This window comes from Strix uralensis, chromosome 16 (genome assembly GCF_047716275.1).
Source record: "Strix uralensis isolate ZFMK-TIS-50842 chromosome 16, bStrUra1, whole genome shotgun sequence".
Lineage (NCBI taxonomy): Eukaryota > Metazoa > Chordata > Aves > Strigiformes > Strigidae > Strix > Strix uralensis.
The window spans coordinates 3,294,137-3,321,957 of NC_133987.1; the positions used below are offsets into that span (position 1 = coordinate 3,294,137).

General features: G+C 48.3%; 1 protein-coding gene across 8 annotated transcripts; it reads right to left on the reverse strand.

The window, feature by feature from the left end:
• Positions 1-635: 635 nt before the first annotated feature.
• Positions 636-27,121, reverse strand: UBN1 (ubinuclein 1). Of its 8 annotated transcripts, XM_074885654.1 has the most exons (19): positions 27,045-27,121; positions 26,111-26,537; positions 24,127-24,213; positions 23,767-23,820; positions 23,063-23,158; positions 22,646-22,780; positions 21,933-22,036; positions 20,313-20,751; positions 17,504-17,574; positions 16,075-16,204; positions 15,733-15,851; positions 15,112-15,240; positions 14,079-14,222; positions 11,003-11,053; positions 9,791-9,833; positions 8,247-9,473; positions 6,040-6,292; positions 5,631-5,720; positions 636-3,065 (listed from the first exon to the last, which is right to left on the reverse strand). In XM_074885654.1, exons 2-19 carry the CDS (start codon positions 26,348-26,350, stop codon positions 3,013-3,015), a joined length of 3,465 nt encoding a protein of 1,154 aa, XP_074741755.1. In that variant the 5' UTR covers positions 26,351-26,537; positions 27,045-27,121; the 3' UTR covers positions 636-3,012. The 8 variants fall into 8 exon arrangements, with proteins under 8 accessions (XP_074741755.1, XP_074741757.1, XP_074741760.1 ...); XM_074885656.1 differs by lacking the exon at positions 23,767-23,820; XM_074885659.1 differs by lacking the exon at positions 14,079-14,222.
• Between the last annotated feature and the right edge of the window lie 700 nt (positions 27,122-27,821).

Here is a 27,821-nt window from a genome sequence, read left to right on the forward strand (position 1 = left end):
TGGCTTCACAGAAAGATACCCTTTCAGAGTCAAGGTTAAAAAAATAAGACTGTTCATTTTAGCTGTTGACTCTTTTCCAAGAGGGAAATTGCTGGATCACCATTAGAATTGGGACTAATTAGCAGCATTAGATGGGAGTGAACTGCACTAACGAATGGGCCTGCAGCTGCAGGAAAAGGGAATTACGCTGGGATGGTACCAGGGGCTTCCACATTCTTTTCCATTTTCCCAAATTTTGGTTAATACCCGAACCCCAGTAAACTCTGCCATCAACAAAAGCAGCTATAAGCATTCACTGCATATCCATACCGGCTTTGGGGATTAACACCATTATTTTACCTTTGTGAATGAAAGGATCACGCAGGATCACACCGTTGCCCCAGGGTCTGAACCCCATGTTCTTTCCAGCAGATGTCAACTTCAAGCATCAGCAGGAGCACACTGAATGAGAATATGCAATTCTACCACCACAATGGCTAGAAACAGAGTTGTGATTTACTTACCACGTAAGTTTAGTTAAAAGAGTAAATAATTCATTACTCCTTCAAGAAACAGATGATCAAGAGATGATCATCCAAGCTTGAATTCTTGAAAACAAAGTCATGAAACTAGAGGTAAGGAGATGGAAAAAAGCATTTTGGAAACTTTGAAACAATTTATTCGGTTGTTCTGTACAAGATTAACAGTTTTCATACCACCCCCACCATCTTCAGCAAGACAGTCCCAACACACACAAAAAAAAAAAAATATAATAGTAAACCGCAGCTCTTACACCCGAAAGGAACTGCCATACTAAGGAAGTGCCACGGGAGCCTCGCCTCCCCACACCGTCACAACAGCGTTGCAAGTTGCCTCGCCAAGGCAGAGATGCCAGACTCCTGGCTCCCCATCAGGTGTCGGATCTCTGCGTGGTTCTGCCTTGCTGCGACTCTGCTCCATACCATTCACTCATTCATTATAGCATGTAAAGAAAAAAAATATCCCACAGAATTTCCACCAAATAAACATTTCCCTGAGGCAAGAGGCTTCGCTAAATTCCTAGAAGGAGGGCATTCTGCTCTGGCCACGCACACGGGTGCTTCCCAGCAGAAGCATTCAAGTGAAAGCAAAGAGAGGGAGTAGAACCAGTACCTCGAGTCACTCGCTGAGTCCCTATCCTGCCAGGTGTTTGAACGCTCTTTCAGCTACCATGGGAAGTTGAAGGGGCAAAGTACCTCTCAGGATTAGGCCTTCAACGGGAACCATGCGACATCCACTGCTCAAGAGTCCATCAATAACTGCTGTGCTTAGTTTTAATAACACAAGTTCTGTCTTTGGCTCTTTTGCTACAACCTAGGTATTTTCTGTAAACAAATTTTAAATCTGAGCTGCTTTTTTTTTTAAAAATACAAACAATGCACTGGTCTTGGGAAACTACGTATCAGCTCAAATTGAAAACAGTCCATCTTGGATCTTACCAAAAATGGGGAAAACTAAAGCAGATATTTGCTGGTATACTCAGTGTCAGCATCCTTCTCCAAAGCTCAAGAAGGAAGGCTGCGAGCTTTTCCTTGAAATACCAGTAAAGCCTATGCGGATCAGCACTACTACTGCACGATTCAGATGTGGCTGTGGGGGCCTGAGAAAAGGCAGACTGGGAGAAGAGCAGAAAATCAAAACCCATGAAGCTCAACTGGGACCACAGCCTGCCCTTAGCTATGCACAGATAGAAAGGGTGCGCTCAGGGGAAGTATTTAGGTCTAAGAGTTAAAAAATTAAAAGGACACACCCCGATTCTAGAGGGTCCCCATTCCTGCAGCTGTGACAAGCACATGATCCTAGTGCAGAAATCATCAAGAAGAGCAATAGTATTCTCTGGAATTCATCTGACTAATAGTGACCTTGGTTATCTAGATTATTCCCTCTGCCCACCAAAGAGATCATAACTGACGACCCTAGGAAAGAATGGCTTTAGGGGAGGGTCTGGAACCCACTTGCACAAACTCGGATAAGAACTGGTGCTCTTGCTGGATTTGGTACTGTGTTTGCAGTCACCAAGACACCATTGAAGTCCAAACAGTGCAGCTTTTTTTTGATGTGCAACCATAAAAAGCTCTATTAAATAAAACAGAATACATTTTAAATACAGAATGATTAAAAAAGGGTCGAGGAGCACACAAAATAGGGCTGAAATGTGTGTCACTAGTCCATTCTTGCTCCACCATAAAAGGCACTGGAATTATGTCTTCCTATACATGTGACATGCCGAGAAGTATCCCATTCAATCCAATGCATTCGATGGTAATGAGGATAAAACTGAACACCAAAAAAGCATCCCTTTGGAGGAAAAAAAAAAATCCAAAACCCAAAAGAAGTAGACTTCTCAAAGTCAATGACTGCATCTAAAAGTGTCTCTCTAAGGAGTCTTCCTTCTCCTCCAGAGGGGAACATCAGGTGGTTCGTTAGATTCACCACACAGGAAATGTTAAGTCCTCCAATTAACTGTAGCACAGTTATATAGTACAATTGAAAAGTTAGTCAAATGTCTTCAGAAAGCACTGGCAGTTCTAGAATTATCCAAGTAAATCCAAAGCAGAAGAAAGAAGCACCTTTCATACCCTCCACTGGGAGACCAAGGAGGTAACTGGACTTGGAGGTACTTGGCAGATACAGACACAGGTGGGTGGGAATCCACTGCAAGAAAGCCAAGCCACCCGCATCTCCCTGCGAGTTCTAGCTCCTGCCAGTGCCAGGGAATGCGTGAAGGGCAGCAGCAATAAAACAGTGCTACAAAATGCTTCTTTCATTAGGGCATGGCTCAAGGTGGCCCTTTGTGTGGGGCTTAGCTCTGAAAGCCTCTGAACAAACGCACCAATGAGTTCCTCGTTGTGGTTCAGTCTCTCCAGTTGTCGTGAGGAAAAAAGAAAAAAAAAAAGAAGAAAAAAAAAAAAAGACACAGCCGGTATCCAAAGTTCATGACCTGTTCCTCTTGGGTTTATCCTATGTGTGCTCTAGCTCCCCTCCTTGCAGACGTCACAACTTGCGCTGCTGTGCATTGGACCCTTTGCCGTGAAGCTGAGAAGCATCTGAAAGAAAATAAAACCAAGTGGGAAGGGGGTTCGGCATCAGCTCCACGGAGCTGCGTGCAGCTGGGGCAGCCAGATCTCTCTGCACAGAAAGACCTACTTTTCCCTTCCAGCACCAAGGAGTCAGGGGGTGCGAGGACGTGCTTGGAGACATCTCACAAGTGGGAGCAGCCTTGCCTCTGCACCTGAGTAAGGGACATGGGAAGCACTGAGGGTCTCCTGTGGCCTCCCAGCAAAAGCACCACAGCATGGATTCAGATTGCTGGTTGACTGGCTAGGCTCTGCCCTTCTCCAGAAGCCACCCTACCATGTCTCCCATCTAGGAAACTAGAAATACATGGTACTGGCTGCCTTGCATTTAAAGGTGGTTTGAAATAACACCATTAGAACACCTTTGCCATTGTTAATGAAGGCATTAGGTGCTGACTGATAGCAACAGGAATCATAGGAATCTAATCACTGGAGGAACAGAAAGGAACAGACATGGAGGGAAAAGAGAAATGCACTGAAGAGAGAAAAAGGAAGGAAGTTTAAGGAAGCAGAAGTTTTCCAGGAGCAATTAAAACTACCATCAGACTGCAATGAACAAATGGGTGTACTGAGATGTGCAGTCAAGCAGCAGTGGCACTGAGCAGCGCAGCAACAGCTTCTTCTCCAGGCCAAGGACGGTTCCTTCCATGCAAGAGCTCAGTCCCAGCATGTCACACTTCTAAAGCGAGCAGTCAGAGCCTTCGCCACAGCACCAGCACACAGGCACCTCCACCAGCACACGTAGCAGTGACAACACACAAGCAAGCACTGGACGCTCCTTGCTCAAACGCTTTTTGATGAATGCCAGCGTAAGCATTTTCATTTAAGACATCAACATTTCCTTGCATTTGTAGCAACCTCCCAACACACCAGAATTCCTCGCAGCTTTCAGACAGAGCAAGGCGGCTGTGGCCATCTGCTTATACAGCCAACCATAGCTTATGCCACAAAAAAAAAATGAATACATTTTAAGATTACAGTGGTCACTTAAATATCTGTGTTCTTCTACAAAGCACCACAATTGATAATGTTCCCAGAGATGACAGCACTAAGCTCAATCTCCAAACTCTGTGTGAAAACACCAAGTGAGAAAGCGGGTCCTGGCCAAAGCTGTCTCAGTGGTCAGTTTTTCCTCACTTATTCCTAGTCACCTTTTGTCTACTCGCAGCTTCTGGCACTATGTCCTGCTTAAGAGCAGCAGTTCATCAAAACAGTTATAAGCTTTATAAGCAACAGTGAAGTAACCACTTTAAATTCCCTCAAATAACAGGACAGAGAACTCCTCAGTGACACAGATTACACTTCATACCCCATGTTCAAACCAAAATCAAACATCTCACTCTCCAGTAACTGTGCACTGACAAACAGGAAGGAAGGGTCTGTCACACCAGTGGTGGCTGCTCGTACCACCTCCTGCTCCACCGCACTGGAGAGACCTAACAACCCGCCTCAGACAAACTTCAGCAAAAGAAGCAAAGACAAGAAATTCTTTGAATCTTCACCAGTGCACAGCACTCTCTTCTTTCTTCAGCAAACAAGCTCTGTGCTCAGCAGTCGAGGGCATTTTACCCCACGACTGCTACAGGAGGCCACATTAACTCCAGCAGGTTATCCACACATCTGATGGCCTTAGTGCCACAGTATTATGCACATCCACTCCTAAATCAGGCTCGTACTGCCCAGTGAGACAATCACAACAGGAGCAGGTACTAAGACAGTGGTACTGAACTGCTAAAGGACACTTGTTCAAGAAAGCAGAAATAGCAATTACCAATGGGATAACTGACTCCCTGGAGCAGATAAAAGCCCAATCTGCTGGCCTTGCATTTCAATTTTCTGAATGCTGCATGGATCCCCCTTACTTCTCTCCTTCCTCCACAGTGCTACATATTTACACACACTCACAGCCCACCAGGCAGGACTTCATTTACAAACAGAGAAGGTGTTCTTTGGAAATCTCTTGTTTTATGCATTGCTTCTGCAGGCATCAAACTGGGGCAGGAACAGGCTTAACTGCAAAATCATCACGTTGTCAACACCAAGTAAAGCAGTCTCCATTTACACTATAAACTTGTCACGAAGGAGATGCAGGCAATTAGCTCAGTGCACAGACGCAAGACATTCTGGTCTGACACATTTTATATAGGTCACCAGTAACAAAACTCCACAGAGCCAGAATATTCATTCCTGGGCAGTCCTGGCAGACTGTGCATAAACATGCACAGCTTTAATCCTGGCAGGATAATTCTTCACCATGACGCAAGCAGCAAAGCTGAGTACCTCCAGGAACCAACACTTGCTATAAGCACCGAGGGCTCATCATTCCACGAACGCACAAGTTTGCCCTGGCTAACTAAACAGCCAAGGACACGCTATGCCTCGCTCTGTACCTCGGGGAGGCCGCGGGCTTTAGCAACCGCTGCGCCGGTCAGACAACGTGGACAACCACTTTGCTTTCACCCCTAGAGGAAGTATCTGCTGAGATACAGGATGACTCACGAGGCAGAGGACAAACACGACCGTCTGACAAGTTACCTGGCAAACTTTGCGGTAAATGAGTGGACAGGGCAGAATGTGGGAGTGGCGCTGCATGGTGGGGGCTGGAGTGCAAGCCAGCTAGAAGACCTAGAGAGAAAAACAAAGAAAGGAGAGGGGAAAAAAAAGGAACAAATATACATCGAAGACAGAAATGAGCAGAGAAGCTGCAGCAGTTAGCCTATAGCTCAGCTTCCAGCTATTGGGACTTTTGGGCTGGCTACAGGGATGTGCCCAAGGTTCTCCAAATGCAACTGCTGGAGATATAAATGCATGAACTACAGCATGAAGCAACAGCAAGAGAGATGAGTTGGTCTGCAACGGGTTAACACAGCAGAGCACTGGCGTTGTTGTCACTGACAGCACAGGCACAAGTAACACACACATGCGTGACCGGGAGGATACTCACTGTGGCCAAGGCCATGGTGGAAAGTTCCTGGAGCAGGTCCCGTAACTATTGCATCCTTTGATACTCCTGCTTTTGGGGAGGAGTCTGAACTGAAGGAGATGACATGAAGAGGGAAGGAATGAATAGGAGAGATAATACCTAACGGGGTGGAGCTCAGGGCAGCTGGCAGCTTTGGATTGCTGGACTTGTAGGATGGAGCCAGTACACTTAAGGAGGAAGAACTCGTTAGCAGCACAGCTCCACTAGTTCCTTTCTGAAAAGCAAGAGAAAAGGTCAGTCAGCAGTGGGAAAACCAAGGCATAGCATCATTTATACTTAAAGAACTGCAAAACATGGAGCAATCATGAAGTCCTCCTTGCAAGAAGCACCCTCACAGCCAGGGCCCAAGAGCTGCCAACTCCTGAGGCCATGTGGAGGTGCCCAGGTGTCCTGGTTTCAGCTGGGGTAAGAGTTCATTTTTCTTCTTAGTAGCTAGAATAGTGCTGTGTTTTGGATTCGGTATGGGATTTGATACAAGAAGAATGTTGATAACGTACTGATGGTTTTACTTGTTGCTAAAAAATCAAGGACTTTTCAACCTCCCATGGCCTGCTAGTGCACAGGTGCACAAGAAGCTGGGAGGGAGAAGAGCCAGAGCACCAAACCCAATTGACCAGTGGAATATTCCACATCATATAATGTCATGTTCAGTATATACATGAGGGTTGGCCGGGAAGCTCACCCTCTCACTTCCAGGATTGCAATTTTGGGATCTTCTTTTCTCTGGGATCGCTAGCCAGGAATAGGCTGGGCATCAGTCGGCAAGTGGTAAGCAACTGCATTGTGCATTACTTGTTTGTCTTTTCTATTATTATTTTTGGGGTTTAATTTCAATTATTGATTTGTTTTTACCTCAACCTACAAGTCTCCTTACCTGTTTCCCTCCAATTCTCTCCCCATCCCCCAGATGGGGGTAGGAGCAAGCAGCTGCGTGGTGTTTGGCTGCCAGGTGGGTTTCAACCACAACACCAGGACACTGGCAACCCCGCTGCTGGACACTACGCTCTTCTAAATGTGACTGCACTGGAGTTCACTCTGTTGTTTCCTTACTCTGGAACTGTGCCTCCATTAGGCAGAGGATGCGAGTTCCAGGGAGGATACTTCCTACTCACTTTTGGCAGCTGCTGACAGCTCAAGGCACCAAGGTTTGGTGCACCCCTGCACCCAAGAAAGTTATTTGAGATCTCTCCCATGGATTTGAGATCCCCCACCACTGGGGAATGCTCCTCAGCTCTCCATCTCAGTAACGGACAAGGTACACGAGCTGAGCAGTACGTGACTTTCAGGCCCATTTAAATATACTCATTTAATTGCCCTGCTCTTTCCATGTGCCACAAAAGAAGTCAGGTATAAGCAGCCAACAGCAAAGCAGTACAACAGTGTTAGGAACAATTACTTGTTTGCTACAGATGAAAATTAAGGCGCTTATACCATTAAATACAATGGCTGAATAACACAAGTCTGTATAGGTAACCCAGGAGTCCTTCATGAGACATTATATCCCAATGAACTCAGACCCTGAATCCCATAGTGAGCTTGAGTCCAAACATCGCTTCAGCGGCTTATGAGAGTAACCAGGGAGCCACAGAAAGTGGACAGAGATAACCATCAAAGAAAGCTGAGCAGGCATTTTGAGTTCATAGCCCAGTACCAAAGGTTATTTATCCTAAAAGTCAGTCGTGAAAAAAGTGGCAATAATACCAAAATTACTTGTGATAATTTAAGGAAGGCCAATTTTGCAGACCTAATTAACAACAAATTGGTCACTATAATTTTAGTTTATGCAATGATTTTTAGTTCTCGTGATAACTTGCCTTACTGCACTTCCTCCTGACCCAAATGGGAGCCCTACTGTCCCCATAACTTGCAAAGTCAGGGCAGAAACATTACACAGCCTATGCCAAAATTGCAGTCTGGAAGGTACCCCAGTATTTTGCTTAGCTGTTATTTTAAGCTGAAAATGAAAGCTTAAATTCTGGAGTGCAAGCCCATGACAAAGGCCAAGACTTCCTAGCCTAAGCAGCCACAATCCAGCCAGTCATTCAAGAATTTCAGGACATTCTTTGGAAGTCATCGCTTTACGGCAGGTCTGAGCAAGTTAGGAGATGGCTTGACACAATGCCACGCGGTCTCCTGGCTTTAGGCTGGGCCAGCACATCCCTGCTTACCGGCACAGAGGTAGAAGATGCAGTGCTGCTAACAACAGCTGGCTTTAAGGAGGAGGTCAGCAATTTGGCCACCCCTTGAGTGCCCCCACTAGAATCTCCATTTGAACCTCCAGGAGGTGCCACCAGAGTCAGCTTCTGCGAAACAGGCGTCTTCTTCACTGAGGAGCTTGACGAGGGGCGGCTGGAGGCCTGGCCCGAGGAAGGGGTCTGCACACTGGGCAGCAAGCTCCCAGAAGAGCAGCTCTGGTTTGCAGAAGCTCCAGATGAGGAGCTGCTGGAAGAAGCCCCGTGCTTGGAGAGGGAACCAGAAACAAAGGGCGATTTGTAAGATTGTCCTGAAGAGCTAGAGCCACTTGAGTGCTTTCCTGTGTAGCTGAGAGATGATGAGGATGAGCCTGGGCTCTTGTGGGAGCTGCTGGAGTTTTGGGTGCTGCCTGGTGATGCAGAGGAATGGAAGCTCTGAGCTTTGGTTGATGACTTGACCTGCTGGAGGAGGGAGCGCTGGGGCAGTGGGGAGGAGGACTTGGGATTCTGCAGTTTGACAAACGGAGCCGGGGAGGTGAAGGTTTTCTGTAGCTGGCTGCCTGAGTGAAAGACCTTCACCTGAGAACCCGGCACTGGGGTGGAGGTCTGAGGACCGTGGCTTGGCCGGACCAGGCTGTGGTGTTTCTGTTTAGTCTGGTGTGCGTCAGGAATGATTTTGCTGGGGGAGGCTTGGCAGGAAAGTTCTTTGTAATTCGAGTTCTCTGTCTTTTTGTCTTGAGAGGACTGGCCCAATGCCAGGGCCTGCTCAGCCAGGAAATTTAGAGGAGACTGGAGGGAACCAGAGGATGATGTAGGGGAAGGATTGGACTTTGGAAATGTCCTCTTCTCCTCTGAGGATGCAAGAGTTGGGATCTTCTCTGGTGGAGCTTTTGGAGCTCCAGGAAGAGTAAAGTCAGGGCTCCCTCCTGCTCTGCTGTTCAGCACAGCCAGTTCCTTGGAAACTGCTTCGAGGGAGGAAGTGGGATTATGAATTAAGTCCTCATCCAAGGAGTCATCCATGAAGGTAGCAGGAGTGCCAGTGCTGCTGGCTGCTTGGGCTGTCCCAAGGGACAAGAGTTCTCTGGTTTGGGCACTGATGCCCAGAGCTCCTCCCTGGGGCTCTGAAGACAGAGTTAAGGTGCTGCTTGAGGGCATTGAAGGAACAGAAACCGACATCTTTTTATCTGGCTTGCAGGAAGATTCCTGGAACAAAATCACAAGAGAAGGCAGAGTCAGAACAGAAGCAGGGTTCACTGCTGAAGAGCAAGGGGAAAGTTCCAAATTTGGGGATAAGAGGCACAATAAGCATGTTCTGTGCCTGCCACCCCACCACCTCCCTCCCAACAATTTTAGCTGCTGTTCTAGCTGTTTTTTCAAGCCCAATACCAACTAGAGCTATTTCACAGTACAACTTCCTTGTACCTAATGTATAGATACAAGGCTCAAACACAGGATTTAAGATTGCAGTCACCTGACCCTGGTATATGTCAACCATGAGAATCAGAAAACAAAGAACTCACCTTCACTTTCACCTTAGCAGGAGCTATAACTTTCTTCTTCGCCCTGTTTTGAGGGAGACAAAAGAAACATGGCTCACTGAATGCCCCCAGGGAAGCATCCAATTAGGGAGCACACTTGGGCCCTGTTAAAGATGATCCACTGAGTCTTTTGCAAAGAACCGAGGGAACAGAGGCAGCATCTCAGGTTGCTAGGATCCAAAACCGTGTGACATTTGGTTGCTGCTCTAGGAAGCCCCGACTCCCACACAGGGGAATGAATTAGGGAGCGGAGCAGAGTCTTGAAATGGTAGCAGAGCAGTGAAAGCACTCAACAGACACATCCTGCACCGGCTGCAGGGCTAGGAGCTACTACAGGAACCCACTGCTGACCTAACTATAGCAAAACCCAGAGAGGAACTGATACAGAGACTGCTTTGGAGAAAAGTTACACATTTCATTTAGGTTCCCAGAAGACATCAAGGATGCAAAAGCATCTGCCAAATTCACGGAAAATAGATCATTTGGTCTGGTCAGATGCAATCTCTGGTACAAGACATCCCTGAACTGCTGGAACGGTATGGCTGAGGGAAGGATGACTCTACACTCTATTTCATACTCTTTCTCACACTTCCCCTTGCTCATCCAGTGCCAAGAACAGGACCGTCTGTCAAACAGACATCAGCCTAAGTCCGTATCATCATCTATTCTAGACTGCCAGCAAGATCCATGAGACCCTTTGGCATTAAAGCACCTGCCCAGCTGGATTCCGATGGCTGTCTCGGTTTGCCACCCACAAGCCTGTTGCACCCATCTTCACTAGCTTGAGCTCACTGTACCCCTCCTTTAACCAGGCAACAAGAAAGAGGGAATCCAGAATGCGGTAAGGACCGACTGAACAGGTAGCAATAATCACAGTGCTGGCATCACACTCCATTTTACCTTGATCTGCCTCCCCGGGACTAGCACAGAGGCCTGACTCCAGACTCTTGAACAAGGCCAGGAGGCAACCTGGCTTCAAAGTTCTTATCTTTGAGCTTACTGTAAAGCACCTCAGGAAGGCTGTTGTTGGGAAATGTCACGCAGAAACAACTACTCTCCCTAGAACTCCCCAAATGAAGCAGCGCCAAACTATCTGATGGGAGCCAAGCTCAGGTGCTCCTGCGTGATCCACCCAGGCCCCGGGGAACGGAGTTCACCAGTTATCACTCCAAATGAATGCTGCACGATACTCACAGGACTGATGTGAGGTGTCCATGTACACGCCTGCTCTCCTTAAACAGTGTCCTAAGAAGGGAAGAGAGCAATGAGAAGTGATATCCAGCAAGACCCAGTAGAGCAGCTGGGATCACTGGAGACAGAGCTGCACAGTACAGCAGGGGACTTAGTGAAATTAAAACCACAGAGAGCAAACAAATATTCATCCTTTTTTCCAGGAAAATCCTTCTGAACTCCCCCACACAATTCCCTCTCTGGGGAGCTATGCTTGTAGGCGCTGGAAAGGCCATTAAGGCAGTTGTTGGACAAAAACTAAGGAAAAAGCTCTGCCAGCTTAAAAAGCCAACAGCCAACTGGAGAGGCAGTATGATTATTCAAGCTGGGCGTTACTGCCACTACAGCTCATCCAAGAGCTGGCAGATCATACAACAACTCTTCACCAACTTCAAGGGAGAGAGGTTACCTTCCCCTGCCTCAAATACAGCAATATGGATGAAAAGCCTTCGCACGTTGCGTGTCTCTGTTGCCTTCGCGTCCCTAGCAAACAGCTGAGGTGACTTCTTAAGTCAGCACAACCATTTCTGTAACAATTAACTAACCACAACCAATAAACAGAGCTTCATCCAAACCCCTTTACTACTGAGGCGAAGTAAACCAGAATCTCACACAAACACTATTCCACCTAAAACAGCTGCCACTCACCTGCCACCTTAGATGTCAGGGTGAGAAGCTTATAAATACACCTTCAGTACTGGTATATGGAATATGCTTCCCATCTGCTATTAACAGCTTGACAAAGACTTTTGTCATCCCTTTTCTGTTAAAAAGCAGGCTTATTTTAACCCTATATTATGTTAATAGCCTTTTAGTGCTAACTGAGAAAACAGGATCATGGCAGGGCCTCTCTGAACTCATACAGAAAGTTGTTACTCTGTCCATCTTTGAGTTCCTCTTAAAGATGAACGTCTGTGATCACGATGACAGTGAATCAAGCTGACCAGTCCATAAAACTGTTTACAATTCTCCTAGTGTTGCCAATCCCTCCCTTCCCCTTCTGTGCGGCTGTCAGTCTACTCTCTGTTGTTAAACCACAAAGTCATAGGATATCACGAGCTGGAAGGGACCCATAAAGATCATCAATTCCAACTCCCTCAAGTCCCTGCAGGAGAAACCACTGTCCTCGAGCCACTGGAAAGCAACCAGGAAAACCATTTTTATTCAGTTAATTCTGCAGTTAACTTCGTTGGAAGGCCTTCCTACAGTGAGTCTTAGGTGAATATCTGTATGCTTAAAAACAGTTTCACCTACAAACTAGGGGCAAAATATTTTAATTTCCTTTTATTCAATGAAAAGAGTTTTTAAAACTTGGCAAGCTAAGACCCTCAAGCTGGCAATGTCTTCATTAACTAAGGAATCTGCACCCACCTCCTAATGCCAACAACACACTACAACCATGCACACTACTGCTTCATGTGCACATGCAGCTGCAATAAATGGCCGTGAACCTTTCCAAACAGATCTGTAAAGTGCTACTCATACTTAAGTGCTCTTAAGAACTAGTACCTACTTTTTCCTTTATCCCCCATGAAACCCAAAAAGCAAATTCAGCAGAGAGAAGACGACAGCGCTGCCCAGCTCTTTAAATGCAAAGAGATAGAGATTCCAGCAGTAAGACTGTACAGTTGTCCTTTCTTTAAAACTATTGAGCAAAACAAAGCAGGCCAGAAGCTGATGACAGTCTCGGTAGAATGACTCTGCAATTCGTATGGCGCTCTGCAATTGCCAGCTCAATGGCATGGATGATGGAGGGCGTGAAAGAGCAGGAAACAGCAGTGAAGACACCAGATAGGGTAAAGAAAACCACACCAAATTCCTACTTACTCTGCTGACTCTCTGATGTGTCTTGTGCAAGTCCATAAGCCCCTAAAACTTTCCACTTTGCTTTCTTTGGGGAACTCTTTAGGGAAGACTTCCCAAAGTGTCTGAAAAATGTATTCTTCATGAGACAGATTACAAAGTGATCCTCGGTAATACAGATTCAGGAAACCATAGGCAGGCAGCCTCACCTCAGTCCCAGTTCCACCTTGTAAATTGTCACTGCCAGTGGCATCCATCAGAGGTCAATACGAGGGCCAAGACTAGTCAACAGTGTCATTTACAACCTGGAGGGCAGGACGGCCTGCTCAATAAGTTTGAGGGTGACATGAAAACAGGGGGAAGGGGGAGAATATGTTGGAGGGCAGGGCTGCCATTCACAGGGAGCTGGAGAAAGGGGCCAACACAAACCTTGCGAAGCTCAACAAAGACAAATGCAAAGTCCTGCAGCTGGGATGGAATAATCCCATGCAGCAACGCAGGCTGGGTGCCAACTGGCTACGTAGCAGCCTTGCAGAAAAGGACCTGTGGGGCCTGGCGGACAAGTTGAACATGAGCTGCTGCTGCAAGGTTGCACTGCTGAGAGTTAACTATATACTGGCAGGTATTAGCAAGAGCACAGCCAGCAGTTCAAGTGCTTACTCCCCTCTATTTAGCACTTATGAGGTCACATCTGGATACAGCATCCAGTTTCAGGGTCCCCGCAATACAAGAGAGATGTTGACAAACTGGAGACAGTCCAGAGCCACTATGATGGCTGAGGAACAGGGACACATGACAGACAAGGAGAGGTTGAGGGAACTGGGTTTGCTTAGGCTGGAAAATCAGAAGACCAAGGAGGGATCTAACAGCACTCTTCCACTACACAAAGAGTGGGGGCGGGGGGCAGGGAGCCACGAAGAAGATGGAGCCAGACCTTTCTCAAAAGTGCACAGTAAAAAGCAAAAAGAGGGAATATTCAGTTCAGTGCAGCAAGGGGAATTCTGATTGAAAATAAGGAGAAAAGACTTAATGAAGAGTGATTAAGTACCAGAACAGGGGCCCAGAGATGCTGTGGTAATCTCCATCCTTGGAGATTTCCAAAACTCCACAGGACAAGGCCCTGAGCGCTCTGATCTAACTTCGAAGCTAGCCATTCTTGGAGCAGGGGTAGGACTAGTGACCTTCCGAGGTCCCTCAGGACAAGGAATCCTTGGAGTACAACTCGATTCTTGCTCACCTGGCCTGCATCCAGCCTTTCGGCCAAAGGGGCTTCACCTCGCCATCTAGGAAGGTCTTCACATAATCCTCTAGAGACTGAGCCTTATTCTTGTCAAGGTCATAACCATCCAACTTAATCTTCACCAAGTGGCAAAGCAGCTCCCTGAAGAACAGGAAGATTTCAAATACAGTTACGCGGATTCACTTTCCCAGTTGGAGGTCATTCTCTCTAGCCAGGGCTGGATAAATACGCCAAGACACGCCTGGCTCTGCACAACACCCTGCCAACAAAACCGACCCTGCACTGCCTCCGCAAGAAAGAGGAAGGGAAAGGCACGTTCCTCACTCACTGTGTGCACGCACACCGATGCGCCAGGGGAGAAAAGCCTTGCTACCCCTTCCCATTTTAACCTCCTGAAACAGCAGAGGTAGAAAACCAGTGACAGATTACAGGCGTCATCAACAACCGCAGACCTGAACCTCTCCGCAGACCTTCATGCCAAGAGGCCATGAGAAGGCAGGAAATGAAGCTTCCTCTGTTCTGAATGAATCAGTCATCTACGGAGCAGCACCCCAATTTGTTACAGAATAAGATGGAGACGACAGCAGGATTGACACTCATTCTATCCTTTGCCACTCTCCCCTTCACCCAGCACTCTGTTCCTTGTCAGACCCCTGGGTGCCAGGGGCAGCAAACCCCATTAGCTGTAACTGCTTTCACAACCAGAATCTGGTCTTGGGAAGAGTCTAGTCTGTAGGATTTCAGCAAATCAGCTGAGATCCGTCTTTTCCCAAAGATCTGTCCGTCTTCTCAGCACTTCCTCAGAGTTGGCCTGTGCCTGAAATCAGCTTAATTTTGCAATGTGGTATAAGGGTGAGATTTTATAAATGCAATAGTGGCTTCCATAAACAGCACAGTCTGCCACAAACCTCCAACGAGGCAGATGATCAGCGCTGCTCCAAAAACAAGGTACAGATACCGAAATGCTTCACTTGCAACTGCATAGAACAAAACAAGTCACAGGTTCACTTAATATCTAAATTATGCAAACCTGATTTCATCATTCCATTGAAATTTCTTTCGTGGTCCCATGACACGCTTCCCTCCTTTTTCTTCATCCTCCTCATCATCAGAACAAACTCGATCTCGCTGATCTTTGTCCTTTTCCTCTTCCAGCATCCTAAAATGGAGACAGTGATAATGTGGAGGTCATTGTCCTGCAGATTCAAGGACAGGATTAAGTATCTCTGAACAACACTGTTCAGAGGTCTAAACAGTCAATGAGAATACACGCATGGGAATAGGGCCTAAAATTTCTTGCCTAGGGGGCAAGCTGAGCTAAGTGCTCAAGGTAGGAAATCTCCCAATCTTGTGTAATAGAGACCACAGGACTAATTCAGCCTTAATGTTCTCAGACTGCCATGTTCTTAAAGACACACCCGCACAGAAGTGAAACACTTCAGCCAAGTCCCACCAGTGATGCTGTCTGTAGTTAGCATCACCACAGATAGCACAAAGAACGCACGCAGTTTAATTAGGCCAATGAATGCCCATCAGCAATTTTTTACTACAGAACAAAAATAGGTGGTAAACTTCACGAGAGCAGCCTACAGGTCACAGGGAACCTGCTGAGAAGAGCTACAGATGCACGATGAGCAAACGAGGAGCTTACTTGGCAAACTTGGCCTGAGTATGGGCTTGGAATTCCTCCTGGTACTTGGCCAACTGCTCTGGCATGGCCCTTCCAATGGCTTCCTTCAGCTTCTGCAGAGGTTCCTTCAATCGGCCACCCTGGAGCAACCACAGAACAGACTCAGGTTCCACACGGCCTGTTCCAGTCGAGACACCCCAGTCTGGCAGGTCAGACCTTGCCAGTGCCAAAGCTGCACCACCAGATGTGCTGCCTGAACCAGGCTGGGCGGAGGACACCACCACGTCACGCAGACAACAACTGTGCTCTGCAGCTCAGGGGTTACGGACACACGAGACAGGGCTCTGCTGCCAACTCACTCACCTGCTCATAGAGATAAAGCTTACGGGCACGCTTGACCAGAGTGTCCTTACTGCACGGGAAGAAAGCAGCCAGGTGGGCGTATACCCCTGAGCGGATCTGGCTGTTCAGCTCCCGCGTCTGCAGCTCTATGCTGAAGAACAAGACAAACACAGCGTTGACCAGGGACTGGGCAGGGGTTCTCTAAGCAACATAAATGTGACTCTGAGGCAACCTGGGGGGCTGGAGACAAGGAGAGAGGGACAAAGTACAAGCCAAACTACATGACGGCTCCTTAGATTGTAGAATCAACAGACTCAAGCCCTTTATCCCAAGCTATGCCTTTTAATCTAGCTTCAGAGCATCTGGAAAAGGAACAGAAGGATGTCAGCAGTCTCCTTTATTCTGCAGTTCTTCCTGGCAGCTGAAGTGCAGGGGTGTCAGGCAATGAAATGAGAGGTACACACTGCTTATGTCAGATACCATGGCGGTCCAACTCAGGATAATATAGAAACAAACTTTATCCCTTGGGCTTGAACTTACTTTCAAGCGAGTGGGTTACAGAGTTCAGTGTGTGTCAAACCCATCTACACAGTTATATATAACTTAGACTATTTTTTTAAGCCACTTCTCAGTGTCAGTAAGTGTAAAAACCCCTAACTGATTCTATAGCAGTCATACAAATCTATCTAAATCTCTTCTGAATGTGGTTAAAGTTATCCATTTGACAACAGATTAGGACTGTTTGTGCAGTCAGCACTGGAATGCTGAAAGGTGGTAATCACCACTGGAAACCAGAGGGAAACAGACTCCTAAATTTCCCTTTGGCAATTCCCTTCAAATGCCTTGATAAACCTTAATGAAATTAAAGCCTCTGCGTAAGTATTGTTACACTGCCATGATCACAAAGCTGTGTGCATTCATCAGCCTTCTCCAGGCACTTGAAGAAGAATGAAGCCATTATCATCAACAGCTGAGTGAAGCAACACTGGCATTCCATAATCGAAAACACAGAGCAGTAATGGACTTCCTCCAGTTTGCACAGAAACCAGTTGACCACAGCAGCCTTATCCCAGTTATAAAATATTCCATACAGCATACAACTTAAATAGCAAAGAACATGTCTGACATCTCTGACAGGGAGAGATTACTGATCTTGTATCAGGCTGCAATCACAGGTCAAGTGACCAAATTTAAGCACACAGATATCAAGCATCATCATGAGAACAGGAGGCCTGGACACATCCCCTCCAACATTTTGCTACCACAGTTATACATCATATTTCAACTGAAAGCCATTTCTAGGGGACTTTCATGTTATCCTAGGCATGTTCTGCATGGAGGACCTGTATAAGGACACCGCCACAACTCCTGCTAAACCTGCTCCTGAATTTACCAAAAATGCTCTGCCTAATATTCTCCTTTCCCCCTCTTCTCTCCTGGCGGCACTTACTCCAATATGATGTTGTTGATATCCTGAGTGAAGAATCTCTGTTTGCCTTCTCCCTCTGCAGCTCTGGCAGCCTGGAAATCAGCAAATAACACAAGTCATCATCAGTTCACAGATACAGACAGGCACAAGCAATCAAGTGTTTTTACACCACTTCAGAAATAACATAAAACAAGGCACAGTTTTATTCTTCCACCAAACTCTGCGCCAGCTACCTGCTGTTGATGGGCTAAAAGCTGCCGCAATCTACAGACAGAAGAGAGATTGTGTCCTCTCCTCCTACTCCTCCTCAGTTCAAGCACAACTCTGCCATCTGAACTGGTAAGACCATGTCCTGCCCACAGACCTTCCCATTCTGGATTCTCCTGTCCAGATGCACTGGAGTTGAGTGCGTGGAGTTACCACGCTGGAGTGAACATTCCCCCATTTAATGGGGCAAAGGAGATGGCTTGGTGGTAACTGGCTTCTTTGGCATACTTCCTGTGGGGAGAAGGGACAGTTCTAGGGCATGGTTTTAACTTCACATTAGAGCTGTTAGGTTGAGTAATATGATCAGAGAGCTTGTCCCTGAACAGGAAAGATCGTCCGAGTCATGTTTAATGAGGGTCCAGGATACTTATCACCAGGCTTTCAAGATCAATCTCAATACTAAGCCAAGAAATCAACAGAAAGAGTAGCAGTCAGAGGGGATATGTTATTTCCAATCAACACCATGGAAACTTAAAAAAAAAAAAAAAAAAAATCCTGTTCAGGAAGCTTCCTGAGCTATGACTGCAGCACACACAGCACTGCCCAGAAATCACACCCATGAAAAATATGTCCACTGGGAAAATAATTCCAAGAGATGAATGAGACGATAGTAGAAAACTGCCAAGAGCTTTCAGTCTCTTCTGAGTGGGGATGTAAACAAAACTGGAATTCACCGCAAGGCACCGTATCAAGTTAGTGATGCCTTGCATGGAAAAGGAGACCAGGAGACAAGGGCATGATTTTGAAATCCCCTGATTTCACACTCCGAGGCTGAGGCTGGTAAGCCATTAATTTATGCCCAGAAGGTGTACATTCCTCCCTGTCAGCAGCAGGTCATAGACAGCTGCTGCTATCAAAGGAGAAGGCTTAATGCTAAAGAGGCTCCTCAACAGGAGAATTCTTTTAGGAAGGAAAGGGTTAAAGTTAAATCAGTTCAAATAGAAGATGAAATGCCTGGAGGCTCCATTTAACTCAGAAGATGTTCCGACTGCTGGGATGGAGGACACCTGGCTCCCAGACAGAGGTGCAGCACCTCTTCATTCCCACCTGCAGCAGAGTTCATGTCCCAAAATCCTAACTGACCAAAAGGCTTCAGTTTGCTAAATCTTGTATTTCTCCTCCTTGGTTTCTTTTCTTAACATACACAGTCCAGCAACAAGAGACACAGCAGCAGGAAAATCTAAGCAGGAAAATCTGTGGGTAGTCTGCTAGTACACTATCTTACAGCAACATAACAATTAACTTGGTATCATGGGAACCTCTGTAACATTTTCCTTTAACTCAGTTATAGTTCAGAAACAGCTGTTTCAGTGTTTTCTGTTAACAGCCTGAATAGCAAATAGAAACATCCATGAAGAACCCATTATTTTTATCAGCTGTGGCAATACTTTCTTCAATTCCTCCTTCTCTCCCATCTGCTCACCATCACTATACACACTTAAAATTTCTCAGCAGAACACAGTTATCCTTAACAGAAGCCTACCCTTAGTAACAGGAGTTAATTAAGTAAGAGATGCTTAAGTAACAGCTACACTAAATTCATGTGCCCCAGCAGGCAGAACACACACCACCGCAGAGGTCTAAGGGCACTGTTTACGACTTAAAATCAATGTTTAAAAACAACACTAGTAGCAGGAACAAAATATCTCAGCGTTTGTTGACAGGCTGATGGTGACAGCCCTCACACCACAGAAGCCCCACAGCAACTCTGAAAGCGCACTTCTTCGACATGCCAGGAGAGGGACCCCTGAGCAGCACCCAGTGCCTTTCCCGCTTCTCCAGAGCAGCGCTTCCCAAAACACATCACAAGATTTTGGAGAAGATGGGCAAGTCCTACAGGAGTCCAGCTGCAGGAGGAGCTACTGCTGAAAAGATGCGGGATGACCCTTCTAGAAATTAATATATTCCACTCCCTAAACAGTACCCCAACACTGAGATGTTAAAGATGGGTAAAGAACCCAAGTTGCCAGTGATGCAGCTCCACCGTGGGAGATGCCAAATTGTACCCATGCCTCAGTGAAGGCATCTGCCTGTGTGTGACATGGGAAAAGGTTCTAACAAATCCTCAAGGCCCATGTACAGGGCTTTTCACACCTTCTCACCCTACAGAACAGGTAATGCTTTCCAGCCGCACCCACTTATTTTACACAGAGAACACTGCACACCACTTCACAGATGCTGTCCTGGCCATCACAGGACATTAAAAATATTACAGTCGAATTTGTCCTTCAGCCTCATTAGTTCACATTTTAAATTCATTCATGTTAAATTGACTTCAGAAATTATCTCTTGCATCAGGTCCATACTTTGCCAAGAGAGGTAAAGAAGCCACACTGACGGGTGTTATATTCAGTAGAAAAGAAGGGCAAAGACTTTCACACTACCTGCCATCTGGGCATTCAAGAAAGTGATTGGCCACAAGAGAAAACTGGCTGACACGTGGCACTGCAAAAATCCCCCACTGGAGCGTGCTCGTTCTCGGGATTAAGCTACACAAACCCCGCAGAGCTGTCCCCCCTCCAGCAGCCACACAATCCTACTGCCCCGCAACGAACAGCCATACCTGAGCCAGTTCTTTGATGCGTTTCTCCAAAGGGGCGGGCAGGCCTTCCGGGAGGGACGGCGGCTGCTTGAAATCCTGCTCCAAGCCCATCCCCATCGGATCGCTCCCATCCTCCACATCAGGAAAGGGGCTCCCTTCTGGGGATTCACTGAGGAGCCGCTCCAGCTCTAGGTCCGTTAATGAGTCCATAGCTGTCGCTGCCTGAAGCAGGTCGTTATCGCTGGCATGGCCGAAGAGTGAGAGCAAAGGGTCAGGCATCCCCTCTGCCTCCCTCGGGGCTGCCGGTTCTGCCGGTGAAGGAGTCATCACTTTCTGCTCCTCATCTTTTTTCTTCTGAGCATCCTTCTCCTTCTGAAACTTCTTCAGCATCTCCTTGACACTAAGAGCGCCAGAGTACTTCTTCTTCTTCTTCTCCTTACTTGCATTTAACGCAGTAAAGCTGTAAACAAGTGAATTAAGGGGAAGAGAGGAAGATACCTTCATCCCAGTTTACTTCAGCCATATGCACCAACCCCCTGGAAAGCCTGAGCCCCTTAACCACTTACACCAGGGAAAATACTCTACGGTCTCTTAAGGTCTTAAGATCCCGCTGCTTGTTCAGCTTGGAGAAGAGGAGGCTGTCCTTCCTCACTGCAGAGAGGTGATGGAGCTTAAACCGTCTCCACTGAGCTATGCTCTTATTTAGCTACGTGCATTATTCCAGCAAGAAAGATTGGGAAATGCACAAACAACCAGTGCAGAGGCACTGAAGCAAGAGAGAGTTAGCGTGACAGCAGACTGATGTTTTCTGACTATTAAAACCAGGAGAGCAAATTCTTTTTCCTTCCTCGCTACAAAGGAATCATACACTGATGGTACCATGTCAGACATGTGGGTTTGTGTTGCCAAGAAGCAGATCCATGCAGGGAAAATGAAATCCCAAAAAACAGTTACAGGAAGAAAGAAAAAACTAGTAGGAAAATGTAGGAAAAGAGTCAAAAGCAACAGATACTGACATTGAAACAGAGGCGCCAGGCAGACCAATGCAAGGACAGACCAACAGAACAAGAAGACTCAGAACAAGAATAACCACTCAGGTTTACAGCCCAAAAGGAGAGAAGCTATAAAAAAAAGCTGCACACTCATCCAAGAAATACTTTGGTCAGGAGCACAAAAGATTACCCAGTGACAGCAGCAACATACAATTGCCTTTCTGCTCTGGACGGCTGTGGCCTGCTAACCTCTTCCTCCCTGCCAGCCTGACACACATACAGCTCCAGTTCATGCCCTTCCTGCCTGCCTTTCCTCCCGCAACGTTATTCCAATACTCGGTATCCTTCTCTTCAGGCTCTCCAGTCTCTGTTCCTACCATCAGTGCCTGAACAGAGCTCCAAGGAACACCAACTCTGCAGCTGGCTGTGCCCCTCTTTGCTCTTGCTGCGGGGCTCTGCTCCTTCCCTGATCGTCAGCTGCCTTTTTTCTCCCACTTTGGCAGCAGCGGGGTTTTACCTGCTGCTGTTGATGCAGCACGCACTCAAGCCACCCCACACTGCAACAGCTACTACTGCAGCGTAATAAATGCCACCTGCAACCCTGAAGCAAGATGTCGAGCAGCAAGCATCCCCTCCTCCTCCTCCTTACCCAGCTTTTGGAAACTTGGACTTTTTGGATTTCTTTTCCTTGTCGTAAGAATCATCTTTCTTCTTCTTCTTCATTTTTTCACCTCCATCTTTCAATTTCCGCTTCTGAAGAGGGTTAAAAGCAAGTCACAATCAAAGCCTCTCCTGCAACGCTACCTGCAACCCCAGAGCCACTTTGGGGCCTCTCCCAAGAAGTGGAGAACAGCTCCTTCCCCACCGCACACATTCACCCAAGCCCCAGACATCTCTCACCGTGCTTCTGGCACACACTGTCTTCAACATTTCACAGCACACCCAGCTTTTACGCTAGAGACGATCCCACCAATAAAGGGGAAGGGATGCCAAGTGCTCCTGCTGCTTCCCCTTCCAGCCGCCTCGTGTCGGCGTTATGAAAACAGGGCTCTCTCCCACAGACGTGCCCACCAAAGAGAAGTGCTCGTTCCTCCATCCCCATAATGCCAAGAGACTTTTCAGGGTGACAAGCGGCTGCTGCCACCTCTCCTCTAGGAACCAGGCAGCCCCACCAGAGCCATCCATGGCAGACATGCTGCGTTTTACTATCAAGTACAGGGGCAGAATGGGATTTCAAGTGCTCATCCCTATTCTGTCCACACCAGTTCACAGATCTCGCTCTGCTTCGAATGTCAACACACTTTTCGTGCAACAAACCCTCCGAGATATAACAGAGGAAAGAAGAGAAAGCGGGCTGCTGACCTTGGGACACTTCTTCTTTTTCTCTTTAACATAGTCATCTTCAGATTCAGATGCTTGCCGAAACTGCAGCGTTCCTGAGTTGATGTAAAACCCTCCATACTTTGTAGTAAGAGAAGCTGGAACAAGCTCATCATACTGGAAATAACAGAGAACAATCTGTTGGCACCGTAAGCTTTGTTCCTTTGTTCCGTAGCTGAGCCGCTTGGAGAATGCAGCGGGTTTGTGCTCCCCCAAGAACAGCCAGGGCTGTGGACACCTGCTAACCAGCCACCTCCTGCCACACGCTTGCCCCAGGACCTCTCGATCCCCAGCCCCGGCACACTCCTGGCCTGCACCCAGTGCAGGGTCTCCCCCGGCACCAGCTCAGCCCCCGCAGGCAGCTGCCTTTACCCACCCTCACGCCCGCCCTGTACTCACTGCTTCAGAGTTATCGATGAAGGAGTCAGATTCATCGTAGCCATACCCCATGTCAATCAAGTCCTGAATACGGTCCTTTCTACGTCTCTTGCCACCCTAAGCAGTAAAAGATTGACAGGGTGTTCATCTTTCTTTTCCAGTTACCACGGGGACAGCCTCGACACAGGACACTGACATTGGCTCCAGTACAGAAAAGGGTATGAGATCATTTTTGCTTCTAGCAGCAGCAGAACCAAACCAGCATTAACTCCCATCATACTGTAATCTCAGGATATGGAAATGCAGTTTTAGGCCTTGTCATACAGAACCAGAAATGGTGCAGCCAAACGTAACAGAACGCTGACCTGCCAGACAGGCTGACTTTGTGCCAGCAGACTTTATGTTGAATTGCATCTGCACCCCCTTCAACATTTCTGCCAGTGCAGAGATGACTGTTCTTCCATAGCTACTACACAGTCAGTACAAACTCAGTACTACATGCATCAAACCTACACGCAGTGCATTAGGGTGACCCATACATCAAATTTGTATCACAAGACAATACAGCAACTCGCTATCCAAAAGTGCCGGTTGTAAAACAGAACATAGTTTTATTGCCATCTACAGAAGAGAAGCGAGAGGAAGAACTGAAAGGAAATGGGGAAGACAGAGCTGCATCTCTCACGCTACCCAGCGCAGTAGTGTCCTAAGGGCAGCAGACTCACCAGAGCACCGTACTTGGAGACTTGACAGATTACATCATGCCACAGCGACAAGGCCTAGAAATTAATTTTTGCTTAAGAAAATTAAATTTTATAAATTGCAGTAAGTTATTTGCCACTACAAGTGAGAACGTCATTCACTTTAATCAGACTTTCATCTGATTTAAGAACTAATCTGAACTCCTTTTGTGGACCACAGCCCTGAGACAGGAATGGACACAGAAAACAGCACATTCCAGCCAAGATAAAGGACTGCAGGAGAACAGGAACATAAGAGCCAATGACCATTAAATACTACTGGTTCCGAGCTGAACAGCATTACTCAGTCCAAGGGATAACATAATAGAAAGAAGAAAAACATACATATTTTTCTTCAAACTTCCTAGCAAGAGCCTCCACTTTATGCCTTTCCTTTTCATCATCATTAAAGGGATCAGCAGGGTCTTTCTTCTGTTGAAATAAAAGAGACAAAAACATCAGAATCAATCCTGTCACGGTGCCACTAAACCCCATGCATTAAACCTCTCACAACTAGAGCATCCAGGCAGAAACTCAGACAAATCAACTTTAGTACAGTATTTAGTACAGCACTCTGTAATATCTTCATCAATGACACGAACAGTGGGATCGAGGCACCTCAGCAAGTTCAACAATGACACCGAGCTGTGTGGTGCGGCGACACGCTGGAGGGAAGGGATGTGCCATCCAGAGAGACCTGGACAGGCTGGAGAGGTGGGACATGCAAACCTCATGGAGTTCAACAAGGCCAAGGGCAAGGTCCTGCCCACGGGTCGGGGCAATCCCAAGCACAAATCCAGGCTGGGCGAGGAGGGGATTGAGAGCAGCCCCAAGGAGAAGGACTTGGGGGTGTTAGTGGATGGACACGAGCCAGCAACATGCACTCACAGCCCAGAAACCCAACCGTGTGCTGGGCTGCATCCAGAGCAGTGTGGGCAGCAGGTCGAGGGAGGGGATTCTCCCCCTCTGCTCTGCTCTCCTGAGACCCCCCTGCAGTGCTGGGTCCAGCTCTGGGGGCACCAACATCAGAAGGACATAGACCTGCTCGAGAGGGTCCAGAGGAGGCCACGAAGATGCTCAGGGGCTGGAGCACCTCCCCTGTGAGGACAGGCTGAGAGAGTTGGGGGGGTTCAGCTGGAGAAGAGAAGGCTCTGGGGAGATCTTAGAGCAGCCTCCCAGTACTTAAAGGGGCTACAGGAGAGGGGGACAGACTCAGGGGTGTATCAATAGGATGAGGGGTAATGGTTTTAAACGGAAAGAGGGCAGATTTAGATTAGATAGAAGGATGAAATTCTTGACTCTGTTGCCCAGAGAAGCTGTGGCTGCCCCCTTCCTGGAAGGGTTCAAGGCCAGGTTGGACGGGGCTTTGAGCAACCTGGGCTAGTGGAAGGTGTCCCTGCGCATGGCAGGGGGGTTGGGACTAGATGATCTTTAAGGTCTCTTGCAGCCCAAACCATTCTGTCATGGTCTGATTTGAAATTCAGGGGTCCAGTGAATGCTCTCCCCAGCCAAACATTTGCAGGGGGGTGGGACTAGATAACCCTTAAATCCCCTCCAAACCAAACCATGCTATGATTCTGAGAGTGTCTCTAGGCGTTGGATGCTCTCTCAGCTACTTCTGTACCTGTCTCTGCTTCTCTCAACTCTCAAAAAAGAAAAAAAAAAAAAACCCAAGCAGCATGAACCATCAACTGACGGCTAAGCAGTTTGGAAGAGCAACAGTACAAACAAGTAGAATCCAGTCAGCTTTCTTTTCACAGAACCCCCATAACACAACGTTCAGATGCTACAGAAGTTTGTGTGCCCTCTTATCCTGAGAAATGGCTTTCAACAAGCCAACACAATTGTCAGGCAACACCTAAAAGCACCACGGCCACCACACAGAAAGAGATGCCAAGCACTAAGGTGGAAGTAGAGCAGGGTCCCAAGAAAAGATACAGCCACATGCTGGAGAAACATCTCTTGCTTTGACGCTCTTTGGAAGACAGCTCCTCATAGCTGCGAGCAAGCCAGGTACCAAAACTCACTTTACATCAAGCAACTGCAAACTAAACAAGCACACTCTGCTACCAACACATCACCCTTCCAACGGGAAATTCCGACCAAGGCAAAGGAGTGAGACAGCGTGGCCTCACCACAAGAACCCCTGCCTGGATGGCGGCTCTCCTGCCTGCACGATGCCTGACCACCCTCCTGCCACCTCTCAGCACCTCACAGCTAACACACAACCAACTCTCAACACAGCAGCATGAAAACAGCAATACTGAAAAAAAGCCTTTGAGATCTTCAGATACGACCTAGGCTCCCCACAGGCCATGAGGACGCTTACCTTGTCTCCTGAAGAACCACCTTTTACTTTCCCTCGAGAACTCTTCAGAAGATCTGGGTAGAAAAATTCTGGACAACGTTTGTGATCCGGCTCAAAGAGAGTAAGTGTGATGCGAACAGCTGTCGCAGCCGGTTCAGAGTCCTGGGGCTGCTCTCCATCATCTTTCCGAGACCTTTTCAGGAAGCTGCTGCTCAGTGGACCGTGGAGAGTGGTGAACGAAACCCTGTGGGGCTCTGTCATGGCTATGGCCAAGTCTTACCAGTTCTCATGGCATAGTTCCCATTGCATCGGAACAGGTCTGCCCCAGCTGCACAGATACGGATTTCACTGGCTGGTTAAGGATAACTGAGGACGTTGGCAGTGGAACAACTCATTTAATTCTGAAGTTTTGTTGAGAAATGACAAAGGCTTGTGCTGCTAGCGCTTGCTGCAATCATTAAAGAGAAAGAAAGAAGTCAATCCTCGAAGCAGAATTCCCTCCAACGTTGGCAGCCCCCATGTTGTCACTTCTCTCCCCCCCCAGGTCTCTGCCTTCACACCACACCGCTCCATTTCCCAGGGCTGAAGGAAACGCAGCTCTCGAGGAAACCAAACGACCCCACCAGACTTGCTGGGACAGGGCCCAGCAGCCCCGGGCACAAACGGCGGCCTGGGCTGCACCGCCCCGGGCCAGGGCTCCGCTCCGGCCCGCAGCTCTCCCGCTGCACCGACACCCCTGTCCCTGGGAGAGCGACCCCAGCCCCGGCACCCGCGGGGGACTGAGCGGGGCCCGGGGGGGGCTGCGCCGCCGGAGGGAGCCCCGGCCGCGGGGCTGAGGGGGAGCGGGGCCCTGGTGCCGAGCGGGGAGCGCGGGGCGCCGCTGGCCGGGCGGAGGCGGCGGCGGGGCCGGGCGGGGGCGGGGGCAGGGGAGGGGGCAGGGCCGCCCCGCGCTCACCGCCGCCGCTGCGGGACGCGGCCGCCGCCGCCGGACTCCCGGGCCGACTCCGAGCCCCGCTCCCAGGTCACGTGCGGGGGGCGCTGCCCTCGCGCTGAAGCCACGCTCCGCGCGTCCAATCGCCGCCGCCGCCGCGGTCACGCCTCGGAGGAACGGCGCCCCGACGGCCGGCCCGAGCCACGTGACAACGGCGGGCCAATCCCCGCTGCCGGGGTCGCTCCGTCCCGACAGCCCTCGCGCGGCGGCGGGGTGGGGGGCAAGATGGCGGCGGCGGCTCAGCTGGCGCTGAGGGGGGTCGGACCCTGTAGGGGCGCGGCGTGGTGGGCGCTGAGGCCCCGTGCCCGGCTCCGCCGTCCCTGCGAGGAGGACCCGGGAGCGGTGTTAACCCCGGTGGTTGAAGGGCGGCAGCGGCTGCCGTTCCGAGGCTCTCAGAGCACTTACAGAGCAGCGCTGGTGGAGCCTCGTAGAAATCAACGATACGAACAGCGCTGCCTCTGGGAAGCTGCGTTCATCCCGCCCCTCTTGGGCCCAGGGGTGTTTAAATAAGCTCAGATTTATTCCGTAGAATTAAATACAACTTCAGGAATGTAGGTAAGGAAGAGGGGTGACAGAGTAGTGAAAGGGCTGAAACCAGTGAATTTCTGATTAAGACTAAAATGTGATGCATGAAAGGTCCCTGGGAAACAAACAAGCAGAAGACTCAGCTGTTTTCCCTAGGCCTCTGTCTGTCTAGACAAAAGTAAAACGCTCCCTATATAACTCACTGATGGCAGACTC